The sequence below is a fragment of the Mustela erminea genome, chromosome 12, assembly GCF_009829155.1.
Source record: "Mustela erminea isolate mMusErm1 chromosome 12, mMusErm1.Pri, whole genome shotgun sequence".
Classification (NCBI taxonomy): domain Eukaryota; kingdom Metazoa; phylum Chordata; class Mammalia; order Carnivora; family Mustelidae; genus Mustela; species Mustela erminea.
This window is the reverse complement of record NC_045625.1, coordinates 47,957,359-47,976,465: the sequence shown is the minus strand read 5'-3', so window position 1 is coordinate 47,976,465 and position 19,107 is coordinate 47,957,359. Positions and strand designations below refer to the sequence as shown.

The 19,107-nt window shown below is 41.8% G+C and overlaps 1 protein-coding gene across 4 annotated transcripts in view; it reads left to right on the top strand.

Annotated features, from left to right (window-relative positions):
• FOCAD (focadhesin) overlaps positions 1–19,107 on the top strand; it is a 304,328-nt gene that overhangs the window by 246,381 nt on the left and 38,840 nt on the right. For all 4 annotated transcript variants that reach the window (XM_032306228.1, XM_032306229.1, XM_032306230.1 and 1 more), the window contains 8 exons: positions 724–962; positions 4,380–4,469; positions 11,208–11,355; positions 13,292–13,411; positions 15,305–15,427; positions 15,899–15,976; positions 16,644–16,715; positions 18,017–18,119. In XM_032306228.1, coding sequence (XP_032162119.1) covers positions 724–962; positions 4,380–4,469; positions 11,208–11,355; positions 13,292–13,411; positions 15,305–15,427; positions 15,899–15,976; positions 16,644–16,715; positions 18,017–18,119 — 973 coding nt within the window. The remainder of the gene's footprint in view (positions 1–723; positions 963–4,379; positions 4,470–11,207; positions 11,356–13,291; positions 13,412–15,304; positions 15,428–15,898; positions 15,977–16,643; positions 16,716–18,016; positions 18,120–19,107) is intronic.

Below are 19,107 nucleotides of genomic sequence, written 5' to 3'. Positions count from 1 at the left end.
AATAGCTGGTTATTGCTTTGTAACCAAAGGCTTTTAGGATTTCAACTTCCTTTTTAATTAAAAGGAATTAACCCCCTGTAGGAAATAATCCATCTACTGGGAAGCATTCCCACCAAAAAGTTTGGGAGATCTGCCAATAGATCCCTGTGCTAAACTTACACTTCTTCCTTCGTACTAAACTTTAACCCCCCCACCCCCAACCCCCTACTGCCACCTCCACCGCACACACGCTTCCTCTCTCTCCTGGAAAACTGGCTTTCTGGGCATTTATAAATATGGCTTGGTGGTTTCTCCAAGCTTGGGTAACTTCACTTTAGTTTTTTTGTTTCATTTTGTTTTGTTTTTTAGTAAACACACGTGGTCTTTCAAAACAGTGACATTTTTTTCAGGCTTTATAGTGAGGGAATTCACACCCTTTCAAAGAAGACCCTTACTTATTTATTTTTTTCCAAATGTAAAAGGATATTACTAATCAGCTGTCTAGGAGCAAATTGTTTCAGTAAGGGAGGGTGAAGAGGGAACCTACTACCTAGACAAACACAGATACAGATGATTTTAAATGATATTTTTGATTGGCGGGGGATGGGGGTGTGGGGGGAGAGTGGCAGCTCTAAGAGCCGCGGATCTTGTGGTGCGGTGCCTCTGACACTCTGTGACAGGTGCGCTTCCTTCATGTTTTAAACAAAAGGCCAACCCCTGTTTTCTTCCTTTGGCATGTCCTAGAAATCCTATTCTGGTGAAAACACCGCTAGCGCGATCGCCCGCTCCGCTGCCGCCACGGCTTTGTCTCTCCTCGTGCCAGTTTTCATTATTTCTTGCAAAGAGAAGGTTGAGGAAATCCTGAACATGCTGACTGCCAGGTTACCTGGGAAACCGAGAGCTGATGAGTCTCAAGCCGTGCAGATCCACATGGGCCTGGCTTTGGGGATGTTTCTCTCTCGCTTGTGTGAGGAGAAACTCAGGTACAGTCGATGAAAATACTCCTCCTTTTCGTCTTTGTGACGGGGCAGGCGGCACCGCAGGCACGTGCGCTCGCGAGCGTGCTGGTGTCAGCCCAACTTTTTGAAATGGGCGCATCGGTGCTTTTTTCTTTTCTGTGGGTGCATCAGTCTTCCCAGAATGCCATCCCGAAGGTATTAGTGTGTTTGGGGGGTGGCTCTTACGAAGGTGATGTCAACTTGAAAATCATTCCGTGCTTAGCTGAATGACCTGCATAGATCCGTGTAATAGACACGAGGAAAAGTGGCCTAAAAAGGAAAAAGCTGCTTTTCCCCCTGGTTTCCAAGGGTGAAAATAATTATTGATTATTGATGTCATTATAAAATGGGAGGAAAAGCCTGGAGGATCCCTGCTGCCTGAGGGAGGTGAGAATCACCCAGGCTAACTGAGAACTGCATGTACCCAGTTTTAAAGATTGCTTTTATCCCGTGCCCTGGCTACATTTTTATAATCCTTAAAGAGTCTTAATCTGTGCATATTATGCCGTGTGCTTTATTCCATTTGCTCAGTGTTGGATGGCTAGCTTTACCCTTGAATGGAGCTAACCGAGTAGCAAAGACCAGGCGGAAAATTCCACAAGATGGGAAAGTTTTCTTGTGCATGAATCTACTTTGGTTGTGTTGTCCGTCCCACTTAGTCTTTATTTTGAAACAAGCCTTAGAATTTTATATATCCAGGTTGATTGCAGTGTGGTACAACGTGAATATTGGAATGTCATGGATATTTAGGTGTGCACTGAATTGGAATGTTCCCCGCACCGGAAATCGGATAGCGGGGACAGGCAGCCTGTTACGACGCTCACTGTCCTTAAACTTCCCTGGTTGGCAGAAATGAACAGTCTGTCCGAAGCCAAGAGACAGTGTCGATGTGGGTAAACTGGATGGCATTATGCTATATTTAAATTTCAGTTTGAAACCAGTGGTTAAGTTTGCATTTATAATTTACATAGCTTTGTGCAGACACCATTATGTGAAACCTTTATGAGAACTGCTATTGATCTAGGGAAATACTGTCTTTCAGATGATCATTTTCAGCTCTTGGAAACATCTGTCAGATGATTGGGAAGATTGGCTTCGTCTCTGTGATCATAAATGAAAACGTTTCTAGAATGCTCATTTTGTTCTGTTGACCAGCATTTTTATTTATAGGCCTGGCTCTGGACACGAACACAAGGCTGCCCTTTGCATGTGAATTCACTGTTCCATATCTCGTGTGTGTGACAGAACGCAGCATGTTTTTTAAAGACTTAAAACTTGAAAGCGATTTTTTTTTTCCCTTTGCCACTATTGCTACAAATGGCATTTTCTTCACCATCTGTGTTCATGCTCTTTCTTCAGTATCTTTCAAGCAACACGTTCTACAACTAAAAATGAGCCATGGCAGTTTAATTCCAGGCAACCCATCTCATCCTATCTTGGCTCTGGCTCCCCTCGTCATTAGTTTAGGAGGAGATGCTGCTGGTTTTAGGGCTTGACAAGTTTACACTTGTGGTTAATTTAATCATGCTACCTGGAGAAACCCGAAGGATTCATGCCAGTTCCTAGATTACCTTCCACCTCTGTCTCTCTGACTTGACTTTGCACCTGCAGAAGAGGCTGGGGAAGGACACCAGGAAGCTCTTCCCAAGACTGAATGCCCTCAGAATCAGTGCCAATTTTCACTTTGCTCTAATGATCTGTTTGGACAGCATCCTTCCTTTTTTGGCCTGTGTGTGAGCACTGTACTGACCAGTGTATTAATTCATGGTTCCCACCTTCCTAACTTCTCCAACAGAGGAATCTGAAATATTTGCCTTTTAGTGCTGATGAGTATTTTACTAGATAATGACAGTGACACTAGATAATGACATTTTTGGAGGAAGTTTCCATTTTTCTAAAATTAAGATCATCATTTGAAGGGCTGTTGACTCTGAATAGTCAGTGACAACCAGTAAGTGGCCCAGCATGACTCCCTCAGGGGTACAGGTTGCCTTACAACCATTGCATTAGTATACATCATTGTGATATGGCTTCAGATTGATTGTATATAGAGAAAAAAATAACACTGGAATTAAGGCAGTAACCACATGTGCAAACCAAGCACAATACCCTGACACAGTCCTTAATAAAAAACTCTTTTGGTTAGGTGATGGTTGGTACTGCTGCATGCAGGTCAGTCACTGAAGGATATGCTTCATTTATTTAAAAAAAAAAAATCCCTCCTATTGACCTCCTGTTGGGATACATGGGGACAGTATGTTGGGCTCAAGAATGAAAAAATCACCTTGTAGAAGAGAATTGTGACAATCCTTTTTTTTTTTTTTTTTTTGCCATGGCTTATGAAAAAGTCACCTGAATTTCAGTTCTGGTCTAGAATTTATTCAGAAAAGCATATTATTCCCAAGCTTGCTTCTGTCATAACTCCCAGAGGCTACTAGTGGATCTCTTCAGCATTGGTTCAGGATAGTTAAGTATATTTTACTCGAGAGAACGACGATAATAGGACTTAGTCAAAGCTATTAAAACTGTGTGTGTGTGTGTGTGTGTGTGTGTGTGTACACACAGTGTGCACAGGTGCACGCTCACTGCAGAATATAATCCCTCACCTCAGATAAAACCACTGATTCTTGGTTTGGGAAGATATTATGTAAAGTGTCTGTGGCTGGTTGGCATCCTGGGGCTGTATTCCACTAAGCATGGTCCAAGGGAGCAGTGTGACAGTTGATGTGTTAGGAGCCCCTGAACAGTCAAGTGTTGGTGACAGCCCACACCTCTGCCTGAAAACACAGCCACAGAACCACCTTTTAAGTTTTCTTTTAATACAGAAGTCCTAGTTCTCACCAAGACCATTGCAAAACCACATCAATGACTCTGTAAAGGCAGAAAAATACATGGCTGGGTTTCCTCCCCCACCTTCTGAAAAAACCAGTGAAAAAAAAAGGACAAGAACACCCTTCACCAGTGAGACGTGAAATCAGAAGTAACAGTGTCTGCAAGAGAGAGAGCTGGAATGATTCTTCTTAATTCCAGCTTCACGGGTTGCTAAATATTCCGAAGAAAATCACGTTAGCATTGTTAGAAATGTTTCTGGAATTCTGATTTTGGTTTTTGTTTTTCAGTGGCTTAAAATCTGAATGGGGTGAGGAAACACAAAAGCAGCAGTTTTTGAGTTTATTGTTTTACAAGTGATTATACTGTTCAGGAACTCAATTATTAAATTCTCAGACTCCGTTTCTCTGCTCTGCAAAATAAGTATATGTGAATCATCAATATTATTGTTACTTTTATATTTTTTTTAATGAAATGAGTGGTCAGTAAAATATTAAGAGGAAATAGTGTATGGTATTTTGGGTATTTCAATGATTTTAAGTAATTGACTTTTTCCTATTGGTCTTTGCCCAGTGATATATCTGGCCAACAGATGAACCTCCTTCTGATGAAGTCTCTGGATGCCCTGGAAAATTGCTGCTTTGATCCTAGCCTTGAATATAAGTATGTTGGTTCCATTTCCTTTCTGATACATGGGGATTGACTCTTTCTCTGCCCATAAACTTTACCTTCAATCGTGAAATATTTGTAGGACTGGATCTTGAATTCCTTTGCAAAGACTTTTCACTAATAATTAGAACCTGTAGTTAAAGGTACTTGTTCTAAAAACCATGTTTCAGCAATAGACAGTTTGCTTCAATACAAAGTAACGAATGTCATTTCATGGCTGTCATTAAGTTATTAATATCTTAGTTCTGTCTTCTACTTATCATATGAGGCATGTATCTGGAGATTTATATGCATGACTTAACCTTTTTTAAATAGTTGAAACTATTCTTTGAATTTGATTGGACGAAGAGAACCTTTGACCCATGATTTAGATTTCCCTTGTGAAATCCAATGACTAAAGAACCAAAACAGAAACAAATATAGGTTATGTCTGGGGTTCCCAAACTCCTCAATATTAATCACTTCTCTCTGCCCCACCGCAGACTTCATGCTTTTTAAAGATTTTGCCTATTAAACTAAATATCTTAAAACTTCTTATTCCAGTTGTGAAAGATAATCAAAACAAAAAAGAATAATTAGAAAAGAATACCTTGCATTCACTGGCTCAGTTGGTAGACATGCGACTCTTAATCCAGGGGTTCTGAGTTCGAGCCCCATGTTCGGTGTAGATATTACTTAAAAATAAAATTTTTTTAAAAAAGAAAAAAAATACCTCAAAAAACTGTTTAAACTTACTCAGTTAGTTTTCTGAATATTTTAATTGGTCTGTGACTTATGTGGGAGAATATAGTGTTATTAGGCTTCCTGAAGTACTAAGGCAGTCGAGGACTTACACTGTATCTTTTTGGACTTCCAAGTGTTTTGGAACCTCCAGTTTAGATGTTCTGGTGTTCATTGTTACTAAAAATCTCAACACATTGTAAGCACTGAGCGCTCCAGTTTATTAACTCACTTTGTTTGTGCTGTTTCGGGCACTGCTCAAATGTGACTGTTTACATTCATGGCCTTTAAGGGAACTTACGACCTAAAGTTACATTCAAGTCATCTAGCCTGCTCCGTTCAGACGGAGAAGAGAGTCAATAGTAGAAGGAACTGCCTGTCTCAGGTATTTCATTATGAGTAGATGAAGTCAAATCTTTGCTTGGTAGATGATAGAGGATCTTCTCTGAGATGCAAGCTAAGATGAGATAAGAATCATTGACATCCACCCAGTTTATCATGAAACACTTTAGAAATGAAATGAGATGTTTTAAGAGTGTGGTTTTGAATATGGGAAAAGAGAGTTCAGTGGCATGATTGAAGTCTCTTGAATGTACAAAATGATGAATGGAAGGGGTAGGGCCATTTAGCTGTTACTGGGTCTGATGAAGAGTTGCTGTCTTGGAGCCCACCAGGTGTTGGTGGTGTTGCCTTTTACAGCCAAGGAGTAAGATAAATCCCCCCCTCCCCCGCCCCACTTTCCCCCAGAGGTATTCATCATAGCTATAGGGCATGGTATTACAAAGCCGGAAACAAATTTGTGGATCAACTTACAGCAGGCTTTCAGCCTTGTGACTTACATGTATTATCTCCACTGGGCTGTGGGAAGTTTGTGAAAGAAGGAGAACCATAGAGATAATGGAATTGTCCATAGTGTGGGTATTTATGCATATAAAACCCTCCTATGTCTAAGGACATTTAACTTTACCATTACCTTTTTTTGTTTGTTTGTTTGTTTAAAGATTTTATTTGTTTATTTGACAGAGAGAGATCACAAGTAGGCAGAGAGAGAGAAGAGGAAGCAGGCTCCCTGCAAGCAGAGAGCCAGATGCGGGACTCGATCCCAGGGCTCTGGGATCATGACCTGAGCCGAAGGCAGCGGCTTAACCCACTGAGCCACCCAGGCGCCCCCATTAACTTTTTATATCTTATTTCTTCATTATTCTTCCTTGATTCTTACCTCCGTGATGATCAGCTATGCTTAGGAGAGGAAAGGGTGAGCCCAGATCGGGACTAAACCTGGAGAATTAAGTAGAATAGGGTCATCAGAAATTTCCTGTCCCGTTAGGAAAGTCTTGCTGGTCTCTCAGAACTCAGTTAAAGCCCAGATCCTTCAAGAAACTCTCCCAACTTCTCAAACTCCTGTTCCCTCTACAGTTAATGAAGTTTAGTATTTTGTCGTTCCTAATGCTTTGTAGCTTGAAGCGCTTAGGTAACTGTCTCTGGTTTCATTTCAACTAATACCACATGGCTGTGTACTGCACTAGGCATTTTCACATCCGTTTCTCCTGTCTTTCAGCCCCAGTGACAATCTAAATATTGATACTAAAACAGGAACAGTCATCGCTTTGGTTTACAGATTAAGAAAACGACTCTTACGCAGGAGACTGGTTCAAGGTCACACAAATAGCAGCTGGGGGAGAAGCTAGGTCGTCTGCTGTCAAAGCCATGTTTCTGTCTCTTACATAGTTTGGTGGGGAGAGTGCATTTCAGTAGAAGGAAAGCTATTTGCTGACAATATGGTGTTTACTACTTTTTTTTTTTTAAGATTTTATTTATTTACTTGACAGAGGTCACAAGTAGGTGGAGAGAGAGGAGGAAGCAGGCTCCCCGCGGAGCAGAGAGCCCAATGTGGGGCTCTATCCCAGGACCCTGGGACCATGACCCCGAGAGCTGAAGGCAGAGGCTTTAATCCACTGAGCCACCCAGGCGCCCCTGTTTACTACTTTTTTTGACATGTGGGTGTATCTCACTATTAAAAAGAGAGACAGAAAGACAGACAGACAGACACACACACACCCCAAACCACACCAGAGACACCCCACCCCCCCAACCAGGCATAAAGTATTCCCCTGACTAATGAGATTCAGGAGTCTCCGGCAGTCTACCCTCAAGTGAAATAGTGCAAGCATTACCAGGAGGTAGTTAATAGACCTGGGAGCTTGCTACCTCAAGTGATAGAATTCACCCAGAGTAAATTCACCACGCTTCCGTGATTTAATAGACTTGTCCCTGCTGAGAGGACCCAGCACCTGGGCTGGTGCGGGCGGGGGAGGGTGGCCTGATCACTTACATTCTGCTGCCATCTAGTGGTACCTATTCCATTGCAGTCCCCGCAGCCTTAACTAGTCCTGCCATCCATCAATGACCTGAGCGCTGGTTAATTGCTATTGAGCTTTTACAAATACGATAACATCTGTATAGCACTCTGTAAAGGGCAAAGCGCTATACAAATGTTAATGATTATTAGAACTAATTATTAGACGGCCTCCTACTTAATCTGCAGGGTTGTCCACAATAAAGTCAGGAATTGAAGATTCATATCTGATTAATTTTAGAAACAATTTATCATTATATCTCAGTTGATATAGCAACCCACAGAGCAGAATTGCACAGCTTTTCTTTTCGCCAGTGATATTTTAATATACTTGGGTAAGAGAGTCAAAGAAGTAAAGACATAATAGGACATATAATTTTAAAACTCACATTCTCTTTGTCATTTGTTAGTATTCTTCGAGATTTATGTTAGTAATTCCAAAACCCGAAATTTATACCTAATATTATAATTTGGTTTTATTTCGTCTCTCTGAGACACCACCATGGAACTCCTTTTTGTTTTCAGTGGAGAGGAAGATGTAGAAACTACTTCTGCCCAAGTTATTCGTGGTTTAGAGCCGGCAAATATCAAAAGGGAGCTAAGATGAGGTCAACGTATAGCAGTGCTGACCTAAGCACCTAGGGGAATCTTTAAGACTTAGAACCCCCCCCCCCAAAATTAAAATATAGACCACTTGGAAATCAGAAGAAAATATAAGGAATAAAGCTTCAGGACTATCTTCTTGGAGCATGCTGGAAAAATGAGATGGAGTAGGAGTTTAGAAGGTCAATAGACACATACATCCTAGCGTATTTATATTGGCACATGTCTGTCCATAGTTAGATTGTATGTTCACATATGACAACAGTCACTGATCATTGTAGCAATAGAATAGAATCACTAATGAATGGCAGTCTTGCCCATGAATAATTATGCTGTGATAATATTAGGTAAATGTGAACTAGGAACCGGGATGTCTTTTTCTAAGCCTTTGTGCCTGCATGCCTTGGGATAGTAAAAGAGGAGTTTTAGTCCAGGAGATAAAGATTTTTGCCTATCCAGGATAGCCCCCCAAAAGCCAGATGTAGAATGCCTCACTGAGAAAGATGAACCCCAAAACTTAAGTGAGCTTTGAGAGGTCTCCTTTTCCCGCATGAAATCTGACACTCCTCTTTCTTAAATTAGTCTGGCAAGAAATGGAAATTGAGTTTTCTTGATTGAATCTTGGATAATATATTCAGTGTATTTTAGCACTGGTAAATTTTGCCTCAACCTGAATAGAAGAATCCAGTCTTGCTTTTGCTGTTTTATTTGTAGATCTTCTCTCTACTTTGGACTCTCTTAAAACCCTGTATTGGGTCAGTTCTCCAGCATTCAATATTGACTGAACTCTGTCCCTGTCAAAGCAGCATACAGCAGTAAGGGTAAATCAGAAAACATACCCAGCCTCGTGGAGCTTCCAGACTAGTGGAGGACATGGGCAGAAATCAAATAGTCCTTCAAATAATCCTCATCAGAATTTATAATTAAGGGACGCCTGGGTGGCTCAGTTGGTTAAGCATCTGCCTTCAGCTCAGGTCACAGTCCCAGGGTGCTGGGATAGAGCCCCGTCAGGCTCCCTGCTCAGAGGGGAGTCTGCTTCTCCCTCTCTCTCTGCTCCTCCCCACCACGCTCATTCTCTCTCTCTCTCTCTCTCAAATAGATAAATGAAATCTTTATTTAAAAAATAGAAATTTAAAATAAAATTTTTTTAAAAATTGAAATTTATAATTAAAATTGTCTGAATTAAATTAGTATGGGGCATTATGGGAGAGTCCTGAAGAGTTTCCCTGCTGTGCCAGGGAAGGTGTCCCTGAGGAAGTAACATTTGAAATCTTAATCGAAAGTAGCAGTTAAATAGTCAAGAGGGAGCAAAAGTCAAATTTTTCAAAGTATTAATCACATTTTTTCTAACTATCTTTGATTCTAATTTTGTCAATTTTTATATGCAGCAGTATAGAAAAAGCCAAAAAAAAAAAAAAAGAAAAAAAAGAAAAGACCTTCCCTGTAGATTCTAAATGGAAACAAAGACTTTAAATCCCATACTAAAGAAGAGCGCCTTTTCTCTTTCAGAAACGTGATTGGTCTCTAAAGCGTGCCTTGTTCAGGTGGTAGGCACTGATTTAACTGGTTGGAAGTGCATTATACTAGTCGAGCCTGTTGCTAAATTCCTGTAAGCTGGAACAGCAGTTCTGCCTGGCTAATGATGGATTATTACTGCAGTAGCTTCTTTACAAAGGATTTCCTAATGCCAGATAGTTACACAATAGAAACGAGAAAAACAGGCTCGAGATACGGTGCCTTCTCACAGGCATTTCATCAGGGCATCCCGACGGGGCCCTGAGAGGGGCCTGGGGCTTGGCAGATGGAGCAGAAGGCTGCGAATGAGAAGCCTCTGTCTCCTGGCCGTGCTCTGCTGGAAACTCTCCATATGACCTTGAACAAATCTTGTAGCCTCTCTGTCCTTTTGGGTGTCTCTTATCTGTTGTGGATGCTTCTTTTGCAGGAGGTGTTTGAGGGAAGGAGCTAACATATTCAGGAAATGATGTGAAGGTTCTTGATGCCAGCCAAGGAGACAGATACTATAGACGTGTAAATTAACATAACTTACGGGCATTGAAATACGTTATTGGAGAAATGCCCTGGAATGGCGTCTTCAGCGCCAGATACCATGCCAGGCAAGCCAAACCAGAGTTGAGATGATTTCTGAAAAACAGTTCAGCATTTTCTCAGTTCAAAACACAACAATGATGACAGAAACTTTTTTTTTTTTAAGTAGAAAATCACCCTACAGCTGCATTATCTAATCATTCTAACTAGAAGTTTTCTGGGAGACCCCTTTTATTTCCTTAAATGGATATGTATTCTTTCCCAAGAACTGGGGCACAAAGCCTAAGATTCCAATTGAATTGTCACATGGGGTAACTTTTGACAAGCCTGTCATTTGTCCATTTTCTCTTCTGACCCAGTGGTACTCTGAGGGATCAGAGGGGAGAAGAGGATTAATGTCATTGTGCGCAGACAAATAACACAGTTTCTTTAAGAAATTCCACTTGTGGAAGTTGACTAGGAAACACGAAGCACTTAGTAGAACCTCATCGTCATGGCTTGCGACGTGTCCCCCCTGTCATTAGTCAGCTGTCCTCAGCTCATATTCTGAAATGGAGTCTTTTCTCTTGTTCAGTTCATCGTAGCGCCGTCTACATGCGGACATGGCGGGGATGGGGTCGAGGACCACAGAGCTTCTCCCCGTGCGGGGATAGAGCTGGTTTGACATGACGTTTTATTCATTGTCCTACCTCACCATAGAGTTTAAGTCAAATCTATTTCATATTTTCATTTGTTCTTCCCCAGTGTGTCCACAGCACTAACAGGGGCCAGAGACACCTGTTCTGATAGAAAGTTTTCCGTTTAAGGTGGGGAGGGGCAGTGGGTGTGCCTGTGGTGGTTCATGGGACACACTTACATACCAGGCGGCAGACTGAGAATCCAGCCATCTTGTCTCAGGTCCAAGAGCATTATAAACTCCTGTGATGAGTGAGGAGCAGCAACGTGGATTTCTGGTGATTTTTAACAGGTTTTTTTTGGTTTTTTGTTTTTTTTTTTTTGCATCCAAGCACGGGCTGTATATTGGGAGTTGGACTTGTTCTGTCTCTCATGAGCCACAGCAGCCAGACAGAGTCCCGAGTTCACGTGGCAGCATCCCTTCGGAAGCTCTCGACGTACCTAGATGACAGTGGGAGCCAAGGCAGAACATTTCAGGAGGTAGGAGCGGGAGGTTACGGCTTTCTTCCCTTTGTTGTCTCATGTTTTCCCGTGGCCACTGATTTCCTACTACTCATATTTTGGTAACACTGAAATTAAATTCTTCCTCAGTTTCAACTGGGATAAGGAGAAGAATTTGAGTGGCAAACAACCTATATTAGATCATAAGGTTTTCAAACTGTGTAGCTGTTTAAATCAACTCAGACTTAAATGTGGCCTTTAAGATAAGAGCCTTTAGTGAATGCAAAAAACGAAGTCAGCAGCGCTAGAAGGCACTTTCTAAGAAGAGCTGCGATTTCCGGAGGAAGGTTCAATGGAGATTTTTAGAATTACGCTCAAGCCAAATGTAACTTTAAAAGATGGCCAGGAGTAAGCTTAAGAAACTGTGGATCGAAAAAGGCATTTGATTTTTTTTTTCTTTCTTTCTTTCTTTCTTTCTTTTTTTTTTTTTTTTTTTTCATGTCAGCTAGCATGAAAAGTCATTGAGGAAATTCCCTTTACCACACTTAATGAAAAGATTTTTCTGTTACGGTGCAAAAATACACAGAATTGTGGATCCTGGGACACAGCTTTTGTGTGTCAACTGCGTTCAGAGTGAACGTCTGAGGTGTGTGCCTCTGCCCAGGTGAAGCTGGGAGGCCTGGGCTCTGTCTTCGGGAGGACCCGGGGATGACCTTTTAGCCTGGCCAGATTCTCTGTCTCATTAGAGCAGATTCTGTTTTCTCCGGGCCTGCCCACGAGCTATTGATGGGCACATAATGGCTGCTGTGTTCCCTTGCTCAGCTCCTCTGCTTTCAGCAATAGGACTTGTTGAATCGGTGAATTTCTTTGGGGCACAGAGGGTTGAAGTTTTGTTCTACTATGTGCACCACATTTCCATTTTTAAAGCAGTTGCAGAGCACAGTTGAAAAGGACGTATCTTTTTAAGCAAAGGGAGAAAATTTTGCCACCGAGGGGCAGTTCGATTAATAAACGAAAGTGGGGTTTTTAGCACTGATGCCTCCGTCTGCCTTGATGTTTTGATGTATGAGGCCTGGAGCAGGCGGTTTGGTTTTTTCCCCTCCCCTCTGATGTTTTATTATCCAATTTCTACCTTAGAAACAGCTTCCTTTTTTCATGCTGTATCGACCAGGGTTGGGAGTTGAACATTTCCACTTTGCCTTAACAGCATCTTTGTGAAGGAGGGCTTCATGAGGAAAGTGTGAGGTAGCGGGGAGGGGATAACTAGCCAGGATTTGCAGAAATTGAGGCTCAAGACGATTGAGTGACTTGCCCGAAGTTTCTTAGCCTCTCAGTGGTCAGTGTGGGACGTACACCTGTGTGGGCCATCTTGACTCCCAGCATTCTCTTTTATTTATAATTTGCTCATTTATTCATCTCTTCATGTATTAATTAGCACACCGGTGCTCTGAGGTAAGGAATATTACCTCTATTTTACACAGTGTATGTAACTCTGAAACCCGTATGCCTGGCTGCAATGCCCCACTCCTAAGAGGGAATCTTAAGGCAACCATGAGTCACATCTTTGAATTTGCTCTCCGGCTTGGCCTTGGATCAGAGCACATGGCTATTAGTAACATTCGCTGGTGATAAAAATCTAGCCTCTGCTGTCGATAGATCCAGTGTTCTGACATGAGATGGTGAGAGAACTTTCTGATTTTGAGTCTAAAGATCTGGGCTTGAATCTTGCCCCTGTCACTGGCTAGCTGTATGTAGTCGGGCCTCAGCATCCCTATGTGTTAAGTGGGAATTCTGACCCACATCTCATACCATCGTGAGGAGATGTCAGGCGGCGAAGCAGTGTCTGGTCCGTGGTAAGCATACTGGAATCCAGTCCTTATTCCGGGGAGAAGTTGGACAGAACACTGATGTCCACTAAATCGTGTTCTTTTGTTTTCCCTCATGAAGAAACCTCTCCTGCCGTCTCTTCTTCTAGGTCCTTGCTTATACCCTCAGCTGTGTATGTACCTCAGCGTTCAGTACCGGGATCATTGAGGCTGCGGAGGCTGAAGATATCATGAACAAGCTTCGGATGTTGGTAGAAAACAACCAACAGGTTGGAATGTGTGCCCTGATCACTCCTGTCTTTGGGTCTCATGTTGCTGCTGAGTCCTAATCTTGACTGACTGATTAGACTACTCTCTGGATGTTTTCATGCCCAGAGCTGAGGAACTACTTTTTTTTTTAATATTTCAAAAAAAAATTTTGCTTGAGAGAGTGTGCACAAGTGGTGGGGGGGAGGCAGAGGAAGAGGGAGAAGCAGATTCCTTGCTGAGCAGGGAGCCCCATGGGGCTCGATCCCAGGACTCTGGGATCATGACCTCATTGAAGGCAGATGCTTAACTGACTGAGCCACCGAGGCATCCCCAGAACTGAGAAACTTCCGACTTTTCTCACTACCGTAGCCAACGGTCACAGATGTCTTTTCTCTCTCCTTAAACTTTATCTTTTGTAGGTACTTCTTTTTCTTTGTCAGAGGGAGTATGAAAGGCTTTTCTCTCCCTCCACCGGTATTTATAAAACCTTGAAACATGTGGCTAGGGAATGTAAGGCTAGTGATAACAGTTTGCAAAGATATGAATACTTGATGGACTCTGATGGGTCAAACCTCTGCAAATTCAAAGCAGAGAATGTCTGCTCATGCCTGAATATGCATGGGACAATTTAAATACCTGCAAATTACTTTAAAGACCTTTAAAATGTTCCCTCTGAAATATTATTCAGCCTTAAAAAGGAAGGAAATTCAGACACCCACTACAACATGGATGGATCTTGAGGACATGATGCTAAGTGAAATGGACCAATCACAAAAAGACAAATACTGTATGAGTCTATTGATAGGAAGTCCTTGCAGTGGTCAGAAGCTTAGAGAGTAGAAAGGTGGTTGCCAAGGGCTTCGGGAGAGAGGATGGGAAGATACTGTTTAAGGGGTATAAGATTTGCGTTTGCAAGATGAAAGAGTTTTGGAGATGGGTCGTGGTGATGGTCGCACAGCAGTATGAATGTATTTAATGCCGCTGAAAAGTGGGGAAGATGGCAAATTGTATGTTATGTATATTTTATGACAATTTCACTGAAAAATATGTTCCCTCTAATTACACTTGTTATAAAATTGCCCCATCTGGACTTTTTTTTTTTTTTTTTTTTTAGATTTCTCCACAAAGTCTCAGTATTGGCCATGGGGTGGATTATTGCAGGATTCACTGGTTATTAGCTAATATTGTGTTGTATTGTATTGTTACTAGTTTATGGATGTGTGACTGCTCACTTAAATTCAAAATAGGCTTTGCAACACTAAGATGTGGAAGTTTGCATATGCTGTGCTCATTATGGGGACTTTTTCTCCTTTTGTTTGGGAGTTGACTAAGCTTGCATGATCTACTTCAGTATTTTCACCCTTTAATTCCTTCTGAAAATTTGGATCATTGGAATCAAGTCTTGTAATGGTCCAGTATTATTTTCTTAAAATAAACCATTCAGTGCTGGTGAATTCCAAATAGTTGGTCTGCAGTTTCTGTTGCAAACCAAAGTCTTGATTTTTTCTAAAGAAATTTTCAGTTGTTGGGAGATGAGATAGATATGTGTTTGTTTGCTTGTTTGTTTTTTAAGATTTTATTTATTTGTCAGAGAGAGAGCCCAAACAAGGGGAGCCGCAGGCAGAGGGAGAAGCAGGCTTCCCACTAACCAAGGAGCCTGATGCGGTCCTCGATCCCAGAACCCTGGAATCATGACCTGAGCCGAAGGCAGACACTTAACTGACTGAGCTATCCAGGTGTCCCCAAAGTCTTGATTAAAAAAAAATAATTCTGCAAATCGCTGATTTTCAGATGGCAAAAGAAACTGTCGGTAGCAAAGGGAGCCCCTCGAAGTGCTCAGATGTTGTCTGTAAAATTCTGTGCCATCTGTACTCTTCTTTTCTTCACCCTTTGCTTTTATTTATTTATAACAGACTTCAGGTTTTGCCCTGGCGTTGGGAAACCTGGTTCATGGTTTGTCTGTGTGCGGACATGGAAAAGCTGAGGACTTGGGCCACAGACTGCTCCCTGCATGGATCAGAACTGTTCTAGCACAGGTAGGAGGGCACGTCCTAGCATGTGATTTTATATTTTTATAATGGAAAAAAAGAGCAACTTTATTGAACCACTTATAGGTGCTGCTAAGATATATAGCCTAAGAGTAAAAGAATAGGCAATTTCAAATGAAAGGGACATAGGAACTTTAAATCCCTTGTAAATGATATATCCGGTCGACCATTATAGCTTTTTTTTTTTTTTTTAAACAGGCTACTTTCTTAGTGTTTTAACTTTCAAACAGCATTGTGGTTTTGAAAATATAGAACAAGAAGAAGCCACCTCTGATCGAATAACTTCAGCCTATTACTGTATTCAAGTTGGCTGCCATTTTTGGTTCGGTGATGCAGGTTATGTTGACCCTACAAGTGTAGTATCATTTTGACCAGGGTTTCTCTAGAATATAATAAGTTTCATAGGATCCAAACCCCAGGATTGTTTGCCTCTTGACATACCGGATGCTTTATTTTCAGGGCACTCCCACAATGCTTTGCTTGGCGGCACTTCATGGCATGGTGGCCTTGGTAGGCTCTGAAGGGGACGTAATGCAGGTAAAAAAAACAAAAAACAAAGCACAAATGGAGAAATCTATATGTGTGCATGGCCACAGCAAGAGGAGAGCACTGAGTGTCTCAGTTTGCCAAGGACAGAATACATGCTCGTAGTAATGGTTATTCTGGGCTTTTCAGTGCCTTGATAAATAGAAAATTGCTCTTGGGGGAGCATTCCCTTTTAGAGATTTGTTCCTTCTTTTATTTAGTTCATAAGAACTAGACGTAATCAGCCTACATACTTTCCACAAAGTTCCCTGCCCAAGAAGTAACTGAATCGTAAGAAATTTCAGAAGTTGTCTGTAAGAATCTCCATTTTGTATCTGTCATGTTTAAGTTTATATCTAGGTAGTTGTTTCACTTTTAAATGTTTCCCACCATGGACATACGTATGTTCCAGTTGGCAAGTAATGCTAAGGAGTGCCTGTGTTCACACAGTGAAGGCTCTTCAGTGAGCGCTGCTCACTGCACTGAACTCGTGTTAGGAAATCGGTGACAAATATGGCGCGGGCCCTGCCCTCAAGGAGCCCACAGCTTTTGTTTATGAAATGTAAGCACGTAGTGGTAGATGATACCGTAGCTTAGAAGGTGATGGCTTATCCACTGGGAATGTCATTATTTACCTTTTGCGGGGGATTGGGGTAGATAATTCTCCTTTTTCTTTCAGCTGAAGTCAGAAGCTATCCAGTCCTCTCATTTTCAAGCCCGACTCAATGAAGTCATTAAAACTGTAACTCAGGTGAGAAGAGGAATTTAAAATTCTTGGATGGAAAAACAGACAATCTGCCCCCCCTTTTTTTTTGAGGCAGAGAGTGAGAGAAAGAGAGAGAGAGCATGCATGTGTGTGTGGGACAGTGGGAGAGGGAGAGAGAGAATCTTAAGCAGTCTCCATGCCCAGTGTGGAGCCTGATGCAGGGCTCGATCTCATGACCTTGAGGTCATGACCTGAGTTGAAACCAGGAGTTAGACACTTAACTTATTGAGCCACCCAGGCGCCCCTCAGCTACTTCCTTTGACTGCCTTTCTCTTTCATGGTACCAGCTGTTCTCCTTGGAAAATGAGACCACCTCTGGTCATTCACGTTCAGTCCAAGCAGCACTTGAGAGTGGCTTATGGCCCCACATTCACCGAAAAACACGCACTGCCTCTGGGAAAAAAGCTGGCATTTTTGCGTTAACTGAAGTTGGCTTGGTTTCCTTTAAAAATGAAAATCTGACCCTGGAAGGGATGTTAGGCCCTCAGGACAGAGTAAAATGGGAGGCGATCAAAGGGCAGGACAGATACCTAAGAATAGTTGAGAAGAGCTAGTTCAGATGTCACAGATAAAAAGTGTTCGTAATAATTAGTCCTATTTCAAGTATTCTTATTTGCTTTGCATAGTAGCACTCTTACTATATATAGAACTTTGTAGATAGTCTTTTCATTTAGCATACTTTTTTCTTCCTGTAAATACAGCTGATTATTACATTTACCACATAAACAAGCTTTAGTAATTCATGCTTTGAGAAGGAAACATAAATCTCTGAACAGAAGAAACTCTCTTTTGCATGTAGGAATGTGATTCTCAGAAAAAGAATTATACCAAAACTTAAGTGCTTATAACTTGGGAGAAAAATTTATAAATGAAAACTTATTTACGAAAATCTATATTATGAATGATAAAGCAATAATAGAACATTACTTAAAGAAGAGAACAAAATAATATCTCCTTGCATTTTTAGAGGTATTTTATTCTTAAATATCTAACATCCTTTTAAAAAAATTACTTTTTGGATTTTTTCCCCTTTTTTTATAAAAAAAATTCCTTTGAGACCAGTCATGATTGATTGATTCATCCATTCATTTCTTCAGCAACAATCCTTGATCACCTGTGTGTCCAGGGTTTAGTATACTAGACACGTGATATTATGTCTTGTCAGAGAACTTGTCATTAGCAGACAAGCCACCACCTCATAAAAGACAAATGATTTCCTCTGAGTGACCTTATATTAAACAGAGTTGGGATCTTGCCCAATTGAACTGTTACGCTTTCATCCATAGGTCATTAGTGTGTCTGGGGTGATTGGTCTTCAATCAAATGCTCTCTGGCTTCTAGGACATCTTCATCTGTCTACTCTGTCCTCAAGTCAGAGCAGAACCTCTGGTAAGATCAGAATCTTACAATACCGGGGCTGGCAGGTGGGGTTGCTACAGGGGCTGTGTACTTGGTTAAGAGCATTAACCTTTGCAGCCACTTTAAGTGGTGGGTGTTACCATCCCTCTTTTACGTCAGAAGAAGGAGAGGCTGTGGAGAGCCTTCCTGACTTGCCCAAATACCATCACTCTTAAATGTCAGAAGAAGAGGGGCTTGGAGAGCCTTCTTGACTTGCCCAGGGTCACATGGCAGCAGGTGGTGGACACGCAGTTGAACTCACCTCTGTCAGCCCCCAAAACCCATGCTCTTTTCACCCTTCCTCCCTGCCTCCCTCAGAGAACAGATTATGCCGACTAACCCCATATTTCACAAATGAAGACACTGAGGCTTAGAAAGGTGACATGACTTACATGTGCAGTTAGTTTAGCGACAAATCCAGAAAGTAGGAACAGGTCTTTGAAGCGCAGAAGAGAGTTCTTTTTATTTTTCTAGATGGCATTATAGTTTGTGTAATACTCATATTTCATTAAAAGTCTCTTCCTATATGACTGGATTTCTTTGGACCCCTGCTTTTTGTTTGGTTTTGTTTTGTTTTTGACGGAGAGAGATCACAAGCAGGCAGAGAGAGAGAAGAGGAAGCAGGCTCCCCGCCGAGCAGAGGGCTCAATCCCAGGACCCTGAGATTATGACCTGAGCCGAAGGCAGAGGTTTAACCTTATCCTGAGCCACCCAGGCATCCCAGGCCTCTGCTTTTAAGAAAAGAATGGAATACTTGCATTTAAAGATATGCACATACTTGGCATTGAAATTAAAATTCTAGGTCTTGGGCGCCTGGGTGGCTCAGTGGGTTAAGCCGCTGCCTTCGGCTCAGGTCATGATCTCAGGGTCCTGGGATCGAGTCCCGCATCGGGCTCTCTGCTCAGCAGGGAGCCTGCTTCCTCCTCTCTCTCTCTCTCTGCCTGCCTCTCTGCCTACTTGTGATCTCTCTCTGTCAAAT